The sequence below is a fragment of the Lithobates pipiens genome, unplaced genomic scaffold (genome assembly GCF_037356315.1).
Source record: "Lithobates pipiens isolate NorthernLeopardFrog02 unplaced genomic scaffold, aLitPip1_a1.2 Scaffold_1, whole genome shotgun sequence".
NCBI lineage: Eukaryota > Metazoa > Chordata > Amphibia > Anura > Ranidae > Lithobates > Lithobates pipiens.
Genome location: NW_027507685.1, coordinates 4,854,801 through 4,876,110, shown reverse-complemented (window position 1 = coordinate 4,876,110; position 21,310 = coordinate 4,854,801). Strand labels below are relative to the sequence as shown.

Sequence of the window (21,310 nt, the reverse complement as noted above, 5' to 3'; positions counted from 1 at the left end):
AGGGAACCATGAATGCCAACATGTACTGTAACATACTGAAGCAAAGCATGATCCCTTCCCTTTGGAGACTGGGCTGCAGGGCAGTATTCCAACACGATAACAACCCCAAACACACCCCCACTGCCCTGCTAAAGAAGCTGAGGGTAAAGGTGATGGACTGGCCAAGCATGTCTCCAGACCTAAACCCTATTGAGCATCTGCGGGGAATCCTCAAACGGAAGGTGGAGAAGCCCAAAATCTCTAACATCCACCAGTTTTGTGATGTCATTATGGAGGAGTGGAAGAGGACTCTAGTGAAGCTCTGGTGAACTCCATGCCAAAGAGGGTTAAGGCTGTGCTGGAAAATAATGGTGGCCACACAAAATATTGACACTTTGGGCCCAATTTTGACATTTTCACTTAGGGGTGTACTCACTTTTGTTGCCAGCGATTTAGACATTAATGGCTGTGTGTTGAGTTATTTTGAGGGGACAGCAAATTTACACTGTTGTACAACTTGTACACTCACTACTTTACATTGTAGCAAAGTGTAATTTCTTCAGTGTTGTCACATGAAAAGATATAACAAAATATTTACAAAAATGTGAGGGGTGTACTCACTTTGTGAGATACTGTATATCTTTAATTATTCAGGACTGTGCTGGCAGTTCCTTGTGCAAAAGACTGTTATGACTAAGTGCATTTGCATGTAAAACTTTGTGGTCATTCTAAAACAGCCTTTTTTCATCTACAAAAACACACATTTACCAAAACTTCAAAACAATCTGCAATAACTTCTAAAGACTCAAATGGGATAGCCATGGGACCCATAAATTAACGTTATTGTTCAGTTTGGTTTGGCAAAGTTTTGCTCACAAATAAGGGTTGGAATACCTTATATGCCAGGGGTTTTATTAGTCCAAATTGGATGCTAAATTATATATGCTACATAACTATGCGGTTGGAAAGGTTCTAGAGCTGTCTAAACTAAATTTTGCAATAAGTAAGGCTTCTGTTTGTCTGTTTTAAATTATATACTGTACATAGTAAAACCATGTACATATAGCAAGTTTTTTACAACTGCTTCAAAGATGCCCATATTGTATTAGGCTGTTTGTCACTTTACTTTCTCAGTTTTGGGTGGTCTGATACAATGTGATTGCTAAATGTGACAGATATCGAGACTTGATAGCTGTGAATGTGGATTTAAAGAAGGTTCCAAATGCTCATATCATGTGAAGGATAAGAGAAGTGGTTGTATAAGAACTGTATACAAGTATCAGTGTGGATTACATTGCATCTGTACATTATTCTAAAGAATATATATTGGTTTCTCAGGTGACTGACAGCCTTGTATAGGGGTTACATATGGGTTCATTTATGATTATTAGTATAGAAGGCCTATGATATCAATACCCTTTCTAAATATTTTTTTTTCCATAGATGTGGAAGAAATATCTTACACATGATAATAACCATAATTAAAAAATGACCACAGATAGATTACCCCCAGCCTAAACACAGGGCATTGCACCTTTGATTTTTACCCCTATACTGGGGCACGAGATAGGGGAACTAGGCTTATTGTGGCATTCCGAGGCTCCTCTTCTTTCCCCACCCCTTTTCCTTCTGCCTTCCCCTTCCAGGTCTCTTCTTCCCTGGTACCCCCCTTTCCTCCTTTCTTTCCACCCCCTTATTTTTCATTCCCTGTTCTGCCCCCTCATTCTGATTTGGTAGATATGTGATAACATGCAGGCATGCTATCATTTAACTTTGGATCTTTTTTCATTTCTGTGCCTTTTATTGCTGGCCCCTATTGCTAGACCATGAACCCTGCTTTCTTCCAGGTGCAGGGCCTTCCTCATTGGTTACTGTTTATGACTGGAGCTGGGAATAAGAATGGCGGCTAGACAAGTCTCGTGGGGTCTAGCTGGCACTCTTTGTGTTAGGGCTGCCCAGCCTTGGTTGTACCATGTATTTCCTTTCTGTATTTATCTTATATGATGTACTCTTCTAAAACTTCAATAAACAATTTGTGAACCAGAAAAACATTTACCAGGTAGCCACCAAATAGTGTAGGGTGGGGTGCCATACATAGTTTCCTGTTTCTCAAAGGCAAGATAAACAGCATATATAATTTGTAGGGTGGGACTTTAGATATGCCTCTAATAACCACAATTACACAGTGTTATATTAAAAAAGAGCACATTTTATTATAGATATTAACAATAAAAAACATCAACAATGTAATCTGCTAAAAAGTTTTTTTCTGAGATAACACCATATATATGTCCCAGATTCCTAATTAATTATAGCTAAATTTATGCATTTCACTGGATTGCCCACTTCATCAGGACCACATGTATTACATAGAGCTTGTAATTAAATAAAGCAATCTCTGCCTGAAAAAAATGTATAAAATATAAGTAGGCAAACATAGGGTGTCCTTCCAGGCCTGTGGGACATACCCAGATCACCAGGGCCCCAAAAAATAGATGCGCATAGGGTGGTTTAAAAAATATATATTAAATAAACAAACACTGCCATTTGTAAGGACAGGGAGGTGTATGGTGGATGGAAAAAAGTTCTGGGCAGACTATGCACCTATGTTTCCAAACTGGAACCTTTCAAAATGGACAAAATCGCACCTTGGCCTGCAAAGGTGTTTCCACACAAACAGCAGACTACCCTATGCTCATCTATTTTTTAGATACCCGTTGTTTGGCTACTTATATTCTATACATCTTTTCAGGCAGAGTTTGCTTTATTTATTTGCTAACTCTATGTAATACATGCTGTCCTGATGAAGTGGGCAATCTTGCAAAAATGCTCAGACTGAACTACAGTTAATTCAAGGTTTTGGGAGATCAATGGGTTTATCCCAAAAGAGTATAACCCATAAAGTTATTTGTTCTGTGTATAAATTGTGTTATCTCACAAAAAACATTTTAGTCAATTACATTGTTGATATTTTTATTGTTAATATCTATAATAAAATTTGTGCTTTTAAATATAACACTGTCCCAGATAGCAAGCAATTTGAAAATGACTTGTTAAACTATTGCTAGACTTGCCAGGATTCACAAGTTTGTTGAACAATTGCAGCAAGTGTGCATTGTATGACTCTAGATCAACTTTCTTTGCAAACATTCTGCATGTCTCTGGCAAGTTCTTGTTCAGTTATGTTGTGCAATGGTCATCTCATAACAGGGGTCCCTGAATTTTCATGCTGAAGACTTGCAGAGCTGTAGACTCACCACTGCAACTTTGCTCTTGCTAGAGACAAATTTGCAAAAGTGTCAACTAGAACTTGTGCTTCAAGTGCTCTGCAAGTGTACAACTTGCCAGTGAAAATGTGGAGCAAGTTAACAAGATTTACTAGTCAACACCGCCACGTTTGTGACAAGACATTTGTAACAAGTTATTCTTGCTATCTGGGGTGTAACTGGTTCTCAGAGACATGTCTAAAGTCCCACCCTACAAATTATATATATAAAAAAATGACCACATTCTCATGTTTTGACTTCAGCATTGAAACATTTATATTTCTTTTTTAAATACCTAAACTTGATTTTGTTAAAATGTAATCAAAGGAAAAGTCCACACAGCTAGTCTAAGCCCTTGTACACACGGTCGGACATTCCGACGGAAAATGTCCGATCGGACCGTGTTGTCGGATAATCCGACCGTGTGTGGGCTCCATCGGACTGTTTCCGTCGGAATATCCGACGGACAAAGTTTTAGAGCTGGGCTATAAAACTTTCCGACAACATGATCCGATCGGACTTTGTCCGATTGTGTGTGGAGAATTTCGATCGGACAAAGTGCCACGCATGCTCAGATCAAATTCCTAGACCAAAGCTATTGGCTACTAGCCTGAACGTAGTCCCGTCGTAATGAAATCACGTTACGTACGATCGGTTTTTACGACAACTTTGTCCGACCGTGTGTATGCAACACAAGTTTTGGACAAAATCTTTTGTTGTCGGAATGTCTGACCGTGTGTACAAGCGCTAAGTATATCTTGTATTTGTGACCTGCTCTGTTTAATCTGCTACAAATAATTTCACGATACTTTCCAGGATTTTTACAAAGATTTTTACTACATCTAATGAGATCTTTCAGTGTATGTTTCTAAGCGGGCTGTGACTTTCTGAACCTAAAGTCCATTTGTATAGTGTGAAAACCTCAAAGAATAGTCTACCTTACTAAATTTTAGCTTGGCCGACAGAGTCACGAATAGATTACACGCTGTGCCAAAGACCACACTAGGATTAATTAACAGTCAACAAAGACCAAAGTCTCTTATGTAGAAAAGACTGTAAAGGTTCTGTCTGGACAGTAGAAAAATCTATCTCGGCCTAATTTTTTCAGCATGTCAGCCCCCTTAAACATACACTGCACAGCATTCTTCTTTTGCTGTCATGTTGTAAGCACAGAAACTAGCTGATGCTCTAATCTGCCAGTTTGTTACATGCTTCTTAGCCCTTGTACACACAGTCGGACATTCCGACAACAAAATCCATCGGATATTGTCCAAAACTTGCGTTGCATACACATAGTCAGACAAAGTTGTCGGAAAATCCGATCGTTCAGAACGTGATGACGTTATTTCCTTACGATGGGACTACGTTGCGGCTAGTAGCCAATAGCTTTGATCTAGGAATTTGATCTCAGCATGCGTGGCACTTTGTCCAATCGGAATTCTCTACAAACGATCAGACAAAGTCCGATCGGATCATGTTGTCGGAAAATTTTATAGCCCAGCTCTAAAACTTTGTCGGTCGGATATTCCGACGTAAACAGTCCGATGGAGCCCGCACACGGTCGGATTATCCGACAACACGGTCCGATCGGACATTTTCCGTCGGAATGTCCGACCGTGTGTACAAGGGCTTATGATATCATTTACTGAAGATCATTGCTTTTTCACTTATTTCACTGGAAATGATTATGAACAAATATAACCTGTTCACTGCACTTTAATTTCCCCATGATGTGTCACTTTTTGGTTGCATGTGTTGTCAGGTTGCAGAGCTGTATAGATAACAACAGAAATAAAACTGTATTTTCGAGTGATGAACAAAGCTCTTAACTCTGTAACTCAGATGTCATGCAAATGGCTTCCTGAACAACTCTTGTACCCCGTTCTGCAAAGTTTAGGAGTCCAGTCTGGCCTTTTCATGTTCCTAAAAGTAATAGCACTATGCTTTATCACAAAGGATCATGCTTCCCCCCACACGGCAACCAAGCCATTCCCACAAAACATTTTATCCCACTTACAAAGCCTATACTAATTGCAGGAAATATTTAAAGAGGTATCAAAGAAAGATCAATCAGTTGGCTGGGAAATTGCCATTAAAAAAAGGTGTTAGAAAAGATAGCTTATCTGCAATGTGCATTGAGAGTTTTGGTAACTTCAGTAAAATGTGTTATTTTTCAGACCCCGAAGATATGAGCAAGAAGCAGCTAACAATGGAAGATCTGATTTGTTACAGTTTTCAGGTGGCAAAGGGCATGGAGTTCCTGGCATCAAGAAAAGTAAGAATTCCAGGGTTGTACAAACCCACCACACAACATTTATTTTCGGGCCACTTTGCAACCAAATGTGTTTCAGCTCACCACGGAGGCAATCCCTAATTTGTTTTTATTCTGGGACATATCATTTAGTAAATGGGAAACTTAACCACAAACGGAGCATTTCCTTTTCATTTTCCAACCACATGTTGTCTTCATCCTTTTTCATATTGCCTGCATTAAGTCCAGATAGTCCTTGTTTTTTTTAACATTTTAAAAATTCTAAATTTTTCAGGAGTTAAAAAAAATGAATTACATTGCATTAAATGACTAAATAAACATAGATAGGGCAGTTTAATTAAATGTGTATTAGTGTCTTTATTTACAAAGTTTTTGGACCTAAAAATACATCGCTTTTGGAAACAAATGCTCTAAGATCTAAAATGACAAAATGCATAGCTGGGCAGTTCACCTAAAAATAACATTGCTGGCATGTTCTCTAGCATACACTAGAGATTTAGTTGAAAATGTGTTTATTGTCAATTTCACAAGGAACAACATTAAAATTACATCAGAGTGACAACCAATAGTAGACAAGAATAATGAGTCAGCTCGATGGCTATTGCCCATAGCTTGACTACTATGAGCAAACTACGTAATGCAAGGGGTGTCAACTGTCATCTGCTGCGAGGGACCTTCTAAATCAAAGGTCATTGTTGTTCATGATAAAACTATATATAAGAATAATGAAGAAAAAAGGAGACCAAATCAGACACTGGAGATTTAAATGGTTCATAGGCGTGTGCACAGGTTGTACCCGGTGTACCTGGGCACACCCTAATCACCCCGTGCGGCGCCGATTCGCCTTCTCTACTAACGCTGTCCATGTTTTCATGTTTTAATACTTTTTAAAATGTTTGTTTACATTTATTTCTAAAAGTGTGTTTGGGTGTGTGTGTGTGTGTGTGTATATATATATATATATATATATATACACACACACACACACACACACACACACACACACACACACACACACACACATGCTTTTGTGTTTTAGCCTAATGCAAAAGCCCCTGCACACCTATTAAATGGTTACAGTGTTTCATAGAGACTCCAGGGGTGACATCTGTGCACTTGAAGTTACAGGCCTGTATACCTGCTGTTGCCATTATGTGGGGGACTCATCCTTCCTATCACATTTTTACTTTATACAAACACCTAATGGAAGACACATACACCTAACACCTCCAAAGTGAGCAGTATCAAGGAACTTGGCAGAGAGATCTCCCCACTAGACACCTAGAGACAGAGATATAGTAAGATGACTTGTGACTCAGCCCATTGCATTTTGTTCGGAACTGAAATATCACTTTTGGGTAGACTGACCCTATAAAGATGTACTTATGTAAATAATAATTCTGTAAAAAAAAAAAAAAACAGAATGATAATTGCACGTGAACCAATGTGGCAAGCACATGGTAAAGTAGTTATACTTATTATTACTATTAAGAAGGTACCTAACTTGCATTGGAATGTGATGTTAAGACCTGGCCCATTAAAGTGGAAGTAAACTCCCCTATCGTTTTCAGCCTAGGAAGCTGCCATCTTTGCCTCTGTTTAATCTTCAACTGCTATGGTGCTGCACATGTGATTCGTTATGACACCAGCCATTGGATGGCTTGATAGTTTGGCTGAGAGCACAGCCAATGTGCAGTTAGCATTCACGGCATGCCTTTTTTTTTTTAACTGTTTAAATCGATGGCTTTACTTCCACTTTAAAGAACAGTGCCGTCTTTGCCTTCACTGTGTGTTCTGGGCCTGGAAACTCTGACATCATTGTTTTTTTTCCCCTGTAAGCCTCACTATATCCCAAATACCTTAAACTGAACCCTATAGCTCTGGATCCAGTAATCCTGACAAGATTAGGTTTGCATTTTCTTTCTTTGCAGTCCCCAGATGTTTAAAGATGCAGAAACAAAGCCACCTCACTTGAGCTTTTCTTTTTCTGCCTGTATAAATCTGTATTGTGGGTAACTGTGGTGCCACTTATACCAAAAAAAAAAAAAAAAAGCTTCTCACAGCATTCAATCAGAGGGCAGAAAAACACACTAAATTCCCACCCTTACTAAGGATTCTGCTCATTGCCAGGAGAACTTGATGTTAGTACAAACAGCACTTTGCCCACTTTTCCCACAATATTCAATATATTTGCTTTTGGATAAGAGATATGCATAGTGGAGTCTGTGCCAACACACTGTACCTCTTTCATCTTGGCTTTCTGCAAATGCCACATTTTGTAATATAGCTTATCTGTCAGCACAGTAGCTCTGAGACAACAAGACTTTAATTTGAATTTACTAAAGGAGTTTTGAATTTTCAATAAATTGTGTGAATATTCCCTTCAATTATCCCACTGTGTGAAAAGTAAATTCATATTTACTTTGTTTACTACATTTTTTGATTGGATAGTGGTGTACAGATTCTCAACTCCTTTAGTAAATCAGCCACATATCATTTTCGATAACCTCCCACTTTTTGACCATGACCTGGCACCTCAGATAAAACACCACAATCTGATAATATGCCACTGCCCTGACTGTTGTGCCACAGCTATGCAATGCACTAAACACTAACTCATTAATGAACCATTATACATCGTTCATTGTACAACTATAAATATATTACAACAAGCCACTGGATACTATGCTATGTTGGTATATACCAGTGATGGCGAACCTTGGCACCCCAGAAGTTTAGGAACTACATTTCCCATGATGCTCAACTACACTGCAGAGTGCATGAGCAGCATGGGAAATGTAGTTCCAAAACATCTGGGGTGCCAAGTTTGACCATCACTGGTATATACATACAATAAGAATATAAATGAATATAATTACATTTTATACACCCTATTTCTAACATATACTGCTTCGTATTGTATGCATATTTTTTTTTAGGAAATCACAGCATATCCAGCATTTGACTCTCTATACAAACTGAGTTGCAGTACAGTGTTCTGTACATCAATGAATGCAATACAATCAACCACTTTGCTCACAGTACATATTGAGTACTTAACCACTTTACATTGCACATTGGCTACCCTGAACCATTGCGCACAACGCACTGTATGTTTTCAGTATAGATATGAGAAATCAAAACATGGAAAAATCTAGTTATAGGCTCAAGACCAAACCATCACAGAACTGGGTCTCTAAAAATAATCCTAAAAATCTAGCAAAATCTAGACCAATGCATCATAAAATACAACTTTATTATACATATATCACACAGACAATTATAATGAACCCCATACCACCCTATCCATATTGCACAAATGTTCCAAATTCTCATTCATTCTTAAACTTGTGCATAATGTTGAGCCAGTTTCCAGATGATGTGATGTTGGCTATGAGCAGAAAAGACATATGAAGCCCCGTACACACTATCAGTTTTTCTGCTGAGTTTTTCCTTCAGATTTACCAAAACCATATAATAGGAGGTCAAACCTTAGGAGTTTCAATTTGTATATAATCAGGCAGGCCTTTCTACTACATGGTTTTGGTAAACCTGAAGGAAAAACTCAGCAGAAAAACTGATAGTGTGTATGGGGCTTAAGAAGCCCCTCAGTGTAATTCATATAGAATGCCAAGGATAACTACCGTAATGCATTTCCACTTGTATCCCTAGTTGGAAATGTATATATGGGTGCAGAAGTCCCCTTCAACAGGATATTATATCTGTTGCTTATCCAAATACATATTACAACTTCTGAGTAGCATAATGGGAAATTAGGGCATATGTGGCTGGGTACAAGATCCTATGCAGCGGTAACAGGCAGCAATTATTGGAAAGTCCATAAAACGTTTTTTTCCCATAGTGTGGTCTAAACTTGAGACTGAAAATGTTCATTCCAACCTCCCTCGCACCTTATACAAGGGTTATACAAGACTAACATCGTTTACAATACCGTCCATAAGACTATTTTTCACATTCGTAGCGTGGTCTAGAGGAGAACTCAAAATTGCAGCTCATTCCAATCTCTCTTACACGCTTAAACAAGCTGCCAAATGTCCTAAAAATTTCATAAGAGTATTTTGTACCAAAACCACTAATAAGGTATAAGGAATAAGTGTTCCATATGTACCCACATAAAGCCACTTCAAACAGAAACGAATGAAAGTCTCTGAAGTATATGTTTAGATATGCTAAACTAATCAGTGTCCAGTGCACTTTATGTCTATTAATTTAACAGTAATCCGCTGTATACTACGTATACATACAGTAGGTTTTCCTACACTATCCACATTTAACTACACCTAACAGGAGTGACATACTGTCTGTGTTCCAGCTCTTGAGCTCAAAAGAGACCATTTAGGTTATAAGGGAAGACTCGTGGTCAGAATTAAGAGACCGCATCATCTGCTGGTACAGACCCCCTAAAGATTACAAAGCTTGTACATTTGTGGCATGGATTTGAAGCAACAGGCACAAGCAACCATACATGTAGGGATACCAATGACGGCACAGCTGCAGGGAATGTGGTAGTAAATGGTATTACGGAAACAGAGGTTGTAGCACACTATACTTTGTGGGAGCCTTGAGGGTAGGGACCAATGTGAGTGTGCAATGTACAGGGATGGGGTCTATTGTAGACACTCACTCAGGTTGAACTGGATGGACTGGTGTCTTTATTCAACCTTACTAACTATGAAACTATGAAACTATGAAACTATACTACTACACATATCCCTAACTCAGGACAATGTGTAGGAATTCTACCTTCCGTTTGAGTAAATACCTTGATAATATGTAAATAAATGAAGCACCATACTTTGAAGGCTTGGAATGCATGTCTATTGTTCATATTATATCCTGTAGTTTTGAGCCATGTCTTTTTTGCTTTGTCTTAAAGTGTATTCATCGAGATTTGGCAGCAAGGAACATCCTCCTGTCTGAAAATAATGTAGTAAAAATCTGTGACTTTGGCCTGGCCCGTGACATATATAAAGATCCAGACTACGTGCGCAAAGGAGATGTGAGTGTTACTCTGCATATGGGGAGGAAGCTTATGGAGATAATCTATATCTAAATCTATATATCTATCTATATATCTAATTATCTATATATATATATATATATATATTGGTTAGCTAAGTAGAATGAAATTTCCTTGTGATTAAGTTGCTGCCCAAGTTGTTCAGAACTAAACAGCTGAATCAATAATGTAATTTCTGACTAGATCTGCATTTTTCTTTCCTTCCAGTTTAGATATACAATGACCCTGATTTACTAAAGGAGTAGAGAATGTTCAATATTCAAAGTGAACTTTGACTTTGCAAAGTGAAATTTTACTTATCTTAGTGAATGAGATGAAATAAAGTGAAAATTTTACTTTGCAAAGAATACCCAATTATGTGCAAAAAAAAAAACTAAAACAGAATCTTTGTATATGATTGAAGTCAGTACAATATTACTAAACTAAGAGAAAATTGATTTACCAGAGCAAAAAAAATTAAGTTTTTTTTTAAATGATCATTGCACATAGTTGGGATATTCTTTACAAAGTGATTTTTTACATTATTCACTGAGATACTCTACTCCTCCAGTAAATTCGGGTCAGTGACCACATTATGTAAAGTTGTAACAGCTCAAGCAGTCTGCGTCCATTGCCCATCACTCACATGTGATAGCTGCATGAGTGATTAGATGCGAGTGGCCGCTATGAGCTGCAGGAGACGGCAGCCTCTCATTGCTTTTAATGGAGCTGCCTCCCACAGCTAACCATGGGGAAACCCTGCTGGGGTTATCACCTCTAATTGGAATGGGGGTGCATTCCCAATTGTGAATGCACCCTTAGCCCTTGTACACACGGTCGGACATTCCGACAACCAAATCTGTCGGATTTTGTCCGACGGATTTTGTCCGAAACTGTTGCATACACACGGTCGGACAAAGTTGTCGGAAAATCCGATCACTCAGAACGTGATGACGTTATTTCATTACGACGGGACTACGTTCAGGCTAATAGCCAATAGCTTTGATGTAGGAACTTGATCTGAGCATGCGTGGCACTTTGTCCGATCGGAATTCTCTACACATGATCGGAGTATGTCCGATCGGAGCATTTTGTCGGAAAATTTTACCAACAAGTTGGAAAGCTTGGTCCTTCGGATTTTCCGACGGAAACAGTCCAATGGAGACCACACACAGTCAGAATATCCGACAAAACGGTCTGATGGGACACATTCCGTTGGAATATCCGACCGTGTGTACAAGGGTTTAGAGTTCTAACTTGAGATTATATTTGATAGTATAATTGCAGGAGAGAATCGGGATTATGGGAGCTCTGGCTGACATAGAAAATTAATGTGTTTTTTTTTAAAGTATAACTAAAGACAAAACTTTCTTTTTAGTATTAGTGGTAAGGGGCTAGAACACCTGTCAGGTTTGTATTGCTGTCTGCACCTCCATTAGGGAGATTTGCCTTATTTATTTGTCTGTTTACTATTATCACCAAGAGAAAAAGTGAAGGAAAATTACAAAATTTTGTTGTCACTAAAATGGGAATAAAGAGAAATCTTCCAGTGAGGACACGAGTTCTGGTGACCCTGGTGACAACCAGAGATTCCCTCACTCTGGAGCAATTTCCACTCACTTCCTGTTTTGGCTATGGGACAGGAAAGGAGGTGAAATCCCCCAAATGGGGCACACAAAGTCAGGGGTTATAACCCTCCCCTACTCTATATAAAATGTAAAAAAAAAAAGTTTTGACTGCATTTTTCTTAATTTATTGGAACAGTAGTGAAGAATAATTAGACATTAAAAAATCTGGCCACAAATGTAATCTGATAGGTCAACTAAATGTATTAACACCATACATGGACCCTATTGGTCGCTGCCACTGCTCAGGGCCAGCATGTATAGCTATAGTACTGTGGAGGAGATTTACTAAAACTGGCAAGTGCAAAAGTTGGTGCAGCTTTGAACAGAAACGAATCAGTTTCCAGGTTTTCGGTCAGGTTCACACTATACTACACGACCGTAGTATGACTTTCATCCTACTTTGCTCTGCGACATCAGTCCTACATTGGTCCTACATTTGTCCTAGATCCATCCGACTTCAATGAACAGGGATCCAACTTGGATCCCCACCAATACCAGGAACTGTTTGGTATGAAAAAACTGGCATGGGTTCCCCCTCCAGGGGCATACCAGGCCCTTGGGTCTGGTATGGAATTTAGGGGGAACCCCATTGCTCTGAAAAAATGGCATGGGGGTCCCCCAAAATCCATACGAGACCCTTATCCGAGCAAGCAGCCCAGCCGGTCAGGAAAAGGGGTGGGGACGAGTGAGTGCCCCCCCTCCTGAACCGTACCAGGTCAAATTCCCTCAACATGGGGGGGAGTGCTTTGCAGCACGCAGCCCCCCCACCCTAAAGCACCTTGTCCCCATGTTGATGAGAACAAGGGCCTCTTCTCGACAACCCTAGCCGTTGGTTGTCGGGGTCTGCTGGCGGGGGGCTCATCGGAATCTGGGAGCCCCCTTTAACAAGGGGGCCCCACATCCTGGCCCCCCACCCTATGTGAAAGAGTATGGGGTACATCGTACCCTTACCCATTCACCTGGGGAAAAAAGTGTCAATAAAAAAACACACTAGACAGGTTTCTAAAGTAATTTATTAGGCAGCTCCGAGGGTCTTCTTCCGATTTGGGGGGCCTCTTCCGACTTCTCCGTGCTCTCCGGTTCTTTTCCCGGTCTCCAGTTCTTCTTCGCGCTCTCTGGTCTCTTCTGCTGGGCTCCTCTGCTATCTTCTTTCAGTTTTTTTACTAGCGTTGGCCCGGTCTTTTCCGTCATCGTCATCTTCTTCCCTCTTCTGTTCTTCTGATGTTGACACGACGCTCTCTCCTGCTGTAATGCTGTGTGCGCGGTGTGCAACGATTTATATAGTCATGGAGCGTGGTCACTGGGTAAAGTTATCCGGTGACCCAGCCTCTTATGATGGGGCCCCAAAGCACCCCTGCCCCAAAGCACCGACCCCCCATGTTGAAGGCATGTGGTCTGGTATGGTTCAGAAGACCGGCCGGGCAGCATGCTCGCATAAGGGTCTGGTATGGATTTTGGGGTCCGCGCTATTTATGTGGCGTAGGGGCTTCCCCTTAGAAGCCATATCAGACCCAAGGGCCTGGTATGCTCTTGGAGGGGGAACCCATTGCTTATTTTTATTTAAAATTTGGCGTTAAGTTCCCCCTCAAGATCATCAGAGCACAAGTCACGTGCCAAAGTCGGAAAATGCAAGACGGCGATCTGAATTTGATCCGACTTCAATGATAGTCAATGGACTGAAGTAGGATCAAAGTCGGACCAATGTAGTACAGGGAGCATTTTCAAAGTCTGACCGACTTGTGTCAGACCAGTTTAGATGGCTCCCATAGGGAAACATTGATTTTCAGATGTCATGCGACATGAGCTCCCAATGTTGGAGCGTTTGTCTCACTAGTGTGAACCCGGCCTTATTGTCAAAGCCTAACTGACACGCACAGCTGCACTAGAATCTGAGTGCTCCAGTTTAAGTAAATCTCTCCCAGTATGGCTATAGTACATAGCCAGTGGTGGCACTGCTTCTACCAACTATTGATTTTTATAAGACCCTATATGACGTTCTATGGCCTTGACTGAGTCATTTATATAGTGGTGGAATGACCTTGGCCTTCAATCAATCACCATTGCATGAGGTCATTCTGTGCTCCCACTGCAAAAATGACCCTGTCAGGGCTCGCATGTAAACATCAATAGTGTGTAATCAGTGACTGGCTACACATTGTTAGTATTTACTTGTCCACCCTGAAATGGTCCATTTATGCTGTATGTATGTATCTAAATGCTAGCACAAACATTACATGTCTACAGCATATGCGCAACTTTTTACAAAGGATCTTGCTGCCAGCAGGATCCTGAATAAATGAATACAACTGTGTGACCAATGTCTAAAGCCCCATACACATGGGCCAAATGTCGGGTGGCTTGGCCAGTTGTTCAATAGAAACCGGCCAACATTTGGCCCGTGTGTTCTGCAGCTGATCTGACAGAAGCCGGCAGTTGGACCAGTTTCTGTCGAAGGGGCATGCTTGAAAAGGGTCTTCCAACCGTCTCTTGATCAGCGCTCTTAGTCAATGGCTGAAAACGCTGACCAGAGTGTTCTGGCGCGGGGGGGGGGGGCACCTTCTGTCAGAACAAAAGAGAACAGCAGGGCAGATCAGAATCTGATTGTATGTACAGCGGCTCCAACCAGAGCTGGGCGTTTTTTTGTTCAGCGCACTGGGTCGAATGAAAAAACCTAGCGGTGTGTACTAGTCTTTATAGTGTAGGGATCTCCACCCCTAATTTCACTGTTTAGGGATCTTTTCAACAGGTAGACATTCATGTGTGAAGTGTTGTTCAGTCACCCTGTACACCTGCCATACAAAGGTTAAGGGCTATGGAAAACAATAAAGAGGGTGAAGTCAGTGACTGACAAGTATGGTGAGTTACGTAAAAGAACTTCACTGAGTGAAACATTCACCTGTGACAATGATGATAACCCTCAGCAATCTCCAGACAGTGTTTTAATTTTTTTTTGTTTTGTTTTGCGTACACCTACTCCTTTAGGAGGAAATTGGGCATAGTTAGGAATGAGCGCTCAATTTATGTCAATGGAATGTTGATGGATGTTTACCCTCTTCACAGGCTAGGTTACCTCTTAAATGGATGGCACCTGAAGCTATTTTTGATAAAATCTACACAACGCAGAGTGATGTGTGGTCTTTTGGCGTTCTGCTCTGGGAAATTTTTTCATTAGGTAAGTTACAGAGGTAAACCTATTTTAAATTTTGAATTGGCCATTTGATTTATTAAAAAGCTGAGAGGTAAAAGCTATTGGACATGTGACCAGATAACATAAAGGCTGAAATGCAATATTGTATTGACAGATTTCTTTGCACATTCCCAGTGACACAAATACAAAAATAAAATAAAAAAAACACAGCTGGGCTTATATAAAATAAAAAAGAGCAATATATGTAAGCTGCAGTAACCATTTACAACTAACTTACCATTCATGTTTCCCATACCTGAGTAAAGTAAATATATTTGTATTTATTGGTAAAAAGTTACACCATCACTAATGTTTGCATTATGTTTAAAGTGTTTTCCAAATTGTTCTTAGTTTTGGATAGAGTGTAGAAGGGATAGAAACCCTGTCAAGTTTATCCTGCTGTACAGGACTCCGTTAGATTTATGTTCCCTTTCTGTCCTACTGGGTTGTAACATGTAGAATATGAGAGCGACTCCCTAAAAGTAGCATAGACTGAAATAGAGGTTACTTTATTTATTTAGTAGAGTAGGTGAAGGTTAAAACATTTTCAGATAGTTACATAGTTAGTCAGGTTGAAAAAAGACACAAGTCCATCCAGTTCAACCTTAAAAACAAATAAATAAAATAAAATATAATCGTACAATCCAAATACCCAATTTTATGCCCACAATTGATCCAGAGGAAGGCGAAAAAAAAAAAAGATATATATTTATAAATGTATACAACTATTGTCCAGAATACAGGAAGGTTAGTTTGTTCAAATCCCAACCACACCCTACCTAGAGTTTGCATGCTCTCCCTGTGCCTGTGTGGATTACCTCCCACACTCCAAAGACACGCTGGTAGGTTAGTTTTCTCCTGTCTAATTTGGCCCTAAGATACCGTATGTATGAATGGGAGCTAGGAACCCTAGATTGTAAGTTCCTTGAGGGCAGGGTCTTATATGAATGTACAATATATATATATATATATATATATATATATGTGTATATGTGTGTGTGTGTGTGTGTGTGTGTGTGTGTGTATATATATATAAACTGACAGCATTATATAAGTACCTTTAATAAATAAATAATAAGTGAAGGTATTTTATCTTACTGTGCGCTATATAAAAAAATGACTGGAGCTCAAATCCTTTTCCAAATATATATATATTAAAAAAAAAATCCAAAAATGTTGCCAGATACACACTTTTAAATGAAAGTTAGATATTCGCATTAGTACATGAGTATTATTATTGTCAATGCTTTATTGAGAATTATTGAAAATGACCTAGTATAGAGGAATATTCAGTATTCCTGCAACTTTAAAAAAATGAATGGGCAGAATGAAAAATGTATTCCTTTTTCAAATACACAATGAATGGCTCTTTTAATTTACATCTGCAGCTGGGTCTGCGGCATGTTCTAAAACATCATGTCTGAGAATAAGGCAGCTACCTAGCAGTGGAAAATGTTGGCAGCATTTTATTATTGAGGTCCTTGTCTTGAACAACACAAGCATTGCTGCGGTTTTGGTGTATTACTGAGTGTTTGGCTTGTCCCTCTACATGCCCTGCCAAATCATAAGCTGGCACAGTCGCTGAATGACACTGTTTGCTTTGGTGTGTAATTCTGGTATCTGAATTCTTTTTGAAAATATAAACAGGTTAGTTAACTCTTTTTGGATATTTCACAAGGCCATGCCTGAAAAGTAGAGCCTACAAACGTTTGATGAACACACAAGTTTATCCATAAAATGTGCAGAACATATATCAAAGATGTTGGATAGGCAGATTGGCTAGCCTTCAATATAATATTGTACCTTTTACTTTTCCTAAGCTTATTTTTATTTTTTTATTCCACAAATTTATTTTGTGTTTGGTGTTTGTTTTTTATGTCTGTTTCAATTGCCTTTTTATTAATGCCAAAGTCAGAGAAAGTCCTGAATTTCGGCTGACATTCTTCTGAAAATACTAGTTCCTTGCTGTTACCCTGTTTCCCCTAAAATAAGACCTAGTGTGATTGTCGGTGATAGCTGCAATAAAAGCCCTACCCCCCAAATAAGTCCTAGTTAAAGTCCTTGTAGGTCTACTTTTCAGGGTAGGGCTTATTTTTGAGGAAACAGGGTAGGGCTTATTTGGGTGGTAGGGCTTATATTGCAGCCAACACCGACAATCAGGCTAGGTCTTATTTTAGGGGAAACAGGGTATGGTCATCCAAAGGTTCAGCACTTTCCAAGTCACTGAAATGGAAGAAGTATGTAGATTAGAATAGTCAGGACTCATATTCTTGTTCATACTTGTTTCAGAATATCTCTAGCCAAAATTTTATTTTTTCTAGTTTTGAATATAGTGTGGATAGGTCGGAAACCTCTCTGAGGTTTTCTTTGCTGACTGTGTCCCCTCTGGGAAGATTCATACTCAATATTTGTCCTGGTCCCTATCTCATTGACATGTTCTTCATGCCCTCTCTAGACTTTTTGGATGGTGTAACTAAATGAATTGATGATGATTTTATTACATTTTTATTTGTTTCTGGTGCAGGTGCATCTCCTTACCCTGGTGTACAGATTGATGAGGACTTCTGCTGCCGACTGAAGGAAGGGACACGGATGAGACCACCAGAGTACTGCAATCCTGAAATGTATGAATATGTTTATTGACACTATATCCTTCAGCATGCAAATATAGAGTATTTATTGGCAACTTCAAAATATGACAATAGATAACGGTCAAATTATGCCAATCAAAAAAGAAAGGGGAGAGAAAGAACAGATAGGCTGGAGTGGTCAAGACCAGAAATTATTACATTCCTTGTTTATGGGGGAGAAGGGAGGGTTCACATTAGACTTGTGCACAACGGACAATTTTGTTTAGTTTCGGTTCGTTGTCATTCGTAAAATACATCATTTCGTTCTGTTATATTCGTTATGTTACGTTAATACGTTTTCGGATAATTCGTTATTATTCGTAGAGTGTCGAATTCATTCGTTCGTATTCGTTGAAATTCGCTATTTATGTATGTATAGACATTCGTGATAATGATTCTTTGTTCTTCTCTTCTCCTCGGCTCAAATACAATACAACACCCTTCTAACTCAGTTCTCAGGAATGTCACTTTGCCAGTAATCCATCCTCCAGCACAAAATTAATTAGCTGATTGGACTATAAGATTTACTTTGAACTGACCTTTTGTTTCATTAGATCTTTAAAGAATTATCGAATCATGTTGAATTCATTCGAATTCATTCGTTATATTTCTTTCGTATTCGTTGTTATTCGTTATTTTTTTATTCGGACATTCGGATGCATCCGAATGTCCGAAAGATGCAAAATTCGGCCGAATTTCGATTCGTTACGAAATGAATTGCACAAGCCTAGTTCACATGCATCCTGTACGTTACTAGAGAGTAGGCCTTGTTTGTAATATATATTACTGGGTAATAAAGAAGATAGCAGTTCTACATTACCTATATAGCTGCTTTATTATTGTTACTGATCCAAATATCTCTTTATAGAAACAGTCACACTCAAAACTATCATATATATATATATATATATATATATATATATATATACTTATATAAACAATATTTTCCCATAATTTATTGCAATTGTAAATTTGTGGCGGGCTCCATCGAAGATCAGCTCAGGCCCATAGATGTCCAATCCTCACTGTATTTTCAGTCCTTTCATCATTAGAGTGGATAATTATAGAATGGGTTAAAATAGTAGAAAAAATATAAATAAGGCCGCGTACACATGCGGGGACTGTTCGCTCAACTTTGTCCGTCAAACAGTTTCAGCGAACAGTCCGCTCAAAATTAGCATGGACGGACTTGCCCACACGCGACGAACGAACAGTTTGCTGAAACCGTGCGCGATGACGTGAACGGCACGTACGACGGGACGGAAAATACGACGTCCTATACACTGCATTACAACTTTCGGCGTGTAAATCCTTTCTGAGCATGCGCGGAACTTAGTTTGACGAACAAGCCTACACACGAGGGGACTGTTCGCTGAAACCAAGTTTCAGCGGACAGTTTTTCGGAATTTCCGAAAAACTTTGTTCAGCAGACTGTTCGCTGAAACTGTCCGCTGAAAGCCCACACACGGGCGGACTGTCCGCCAAAACACTGTTCAGCGGACAAAGTTGGGCGAACAGTCCCCGCGTGTGTACGCGGCCTAAGAATTATTGAGGGAGATTTACTAAAACGGGTGCACACAGTATCTTGTGCCACTGTGCATAGTAACCAATTAGCTTCTAAGTTTTCTTGTCAAAGCTTAATTGAACAAGCAGAAGGTAGAACCTGATTGGTCACTACGCACAGCTGCACCAGATTCTGTGTTCACCAGTTTTAGTAAATCTTCCCCATTGTATTATTATGTTTTTCAAATTCCATGTAAAATAAAAAAAAAACTGTAAAAATAACACATGAATATATTTCTTTGATGTAACAAAAAGTAGACTCACCAAATGCCTGTGTGCGTCACAGCACAAGACTTACAAAAAAGTATGAGTCACACGCACTGTATGAGCTTCCTGTAACCCCCTAAGCCTGGCAAATGCATTTCTTTGGGAAGAAAGCCTATTCATTCATTGTTTCTTTCTTAGGTACCAGACGATGCTAGATTGCTGGCAAGGAGTCCCAACAGACAGACCCACCTTTACAGAGCTAGTACAGCGCTTGGGAGATCTACTCCAGGCCAATGTTCAACAGGTTTGCTTGTCTCTTGTCTCTCTTTTTTTTTTTTTTATGCATTAAAAAAAAGATTGTGTGACTTTCATAGTTATATGTTTACTGAAACAGAGGGCAAAAATAATTCCAACCATTTTGCAAGTGAATGTCCCCCCTACTTCTGTATTTTACTTTCCAGGTTGTCTGTCTTTGAAGTTGTAAAGCCAAATATAAATTTTGGAAAGATTGATTCTTCTACACAATTCACAAGGCTGCCCAATACATAAGAGCATGGTTGGTCATGTACTAGACAACCCTTTGTTTTTAAGAACACAGAAAAAGGCTGTGTATATCTGTAATGCTGTTTTACCAGGAGAAATACAATAGCAGTCGGAACCAACCTACCTGATCATTATTATCCTCAACAAGCCTCAGCCAGCATTGTCTACTGGTGCCGCATAGATCATCCAGTCCAGCTAAAAAATTAGCAATTTGGAAGATCATGACTGATAATGATGTGACTCACAAAAAACAATATGGGACAAGACATTTGCCCACGTAGAAACTTCAGAGGTTTCAGACCTGTTGCAACCATCTTCCAGAAATTCACACATATGCTGTGATCCATTGAAAAAGAGAATAATTGTTGCCACCCACACAGATTGTCTTTCCAAGTAAATTGATAAACATCTATGTGGGTTTATGAGTACTTGAGCTATGCTGTTAGTGTAAGATAATACTTCAGATAGCAAAAGTACACTGTACTGACGGAATTAATATTTTCAACTACAGCAGTTGATGACTGATGGTCCTGGCAAGTAAGCAGCTTATTGGTTGATGATTAGCTGGCACATGCAGGCAAGAACTCTAAGCCCCTGTACACACTGTCGGAGATTTCCACAACCAAATCCGTCGGATTTTGCCTGTCGGATTTTGTCCGTAGGATCTTGTCCGAAACTGTTGCATACACATGGTCGGGCCAAGTTGGCGAAAAATCCGATCTTTCAGAACGTGATGACATAATTTTGTTACGATGGGACTACATTCAGGCTAGTAGCCAATAGCTTTGATGTAGGAATTTGATCTGAGCATGCGTGGCACTTGGTCCGATGAAAATGCTCTACACATGATCGGATTAGGTCCGTCCGGCCCAGTTGGTTGGGAAATATTTCCAACATGTTGGAAAATTGGGTCGGACGGAGATTCGGACGGAATCAGTCCGATGCATACCACACACAGATTATCCGACGACACGGTCCGATAAGACGCAATCCGACAGATTATCCGACCGTGTGT

At 39.6% G+C, this 21,310-nt stretch overlaps 1 protein-coding gene across 1 annotated transcript in view; it reads left to right on the top strand.

Moving 5' to 3' along the window:
- LOC143973940 (vascular endothelial growth factor receptor kdr-like) overlaps positions 1-21,310 on the top strand; it is a 285,307-nt gene that overhangs the window by 244,193 nt on the left and 19,804 nt on the right. Inside the window, exons 22-26 of the mRNA XM_077474881.1 lie at positions 5,423-5,520; positions 10,415-10,537; positions 15,226-15,337; positions 17,877-17,976; positions 19,951-20,056. Coding sequence (XP_077331007.1) covers positions 5,423-5,520; positions 10,415-10,537; positions 15,226-15,337; positions 17,877-17,976; positions 19,951-20,056 — 539 coding nt within the window. The remainder of the gene's footprint in view (positions 1-5,422; positions 5,521-10,414; positions 10,538-15,225; positions 15,338-17,876; positions 17,977-19,950; positions 20,057-21,310) is intronic.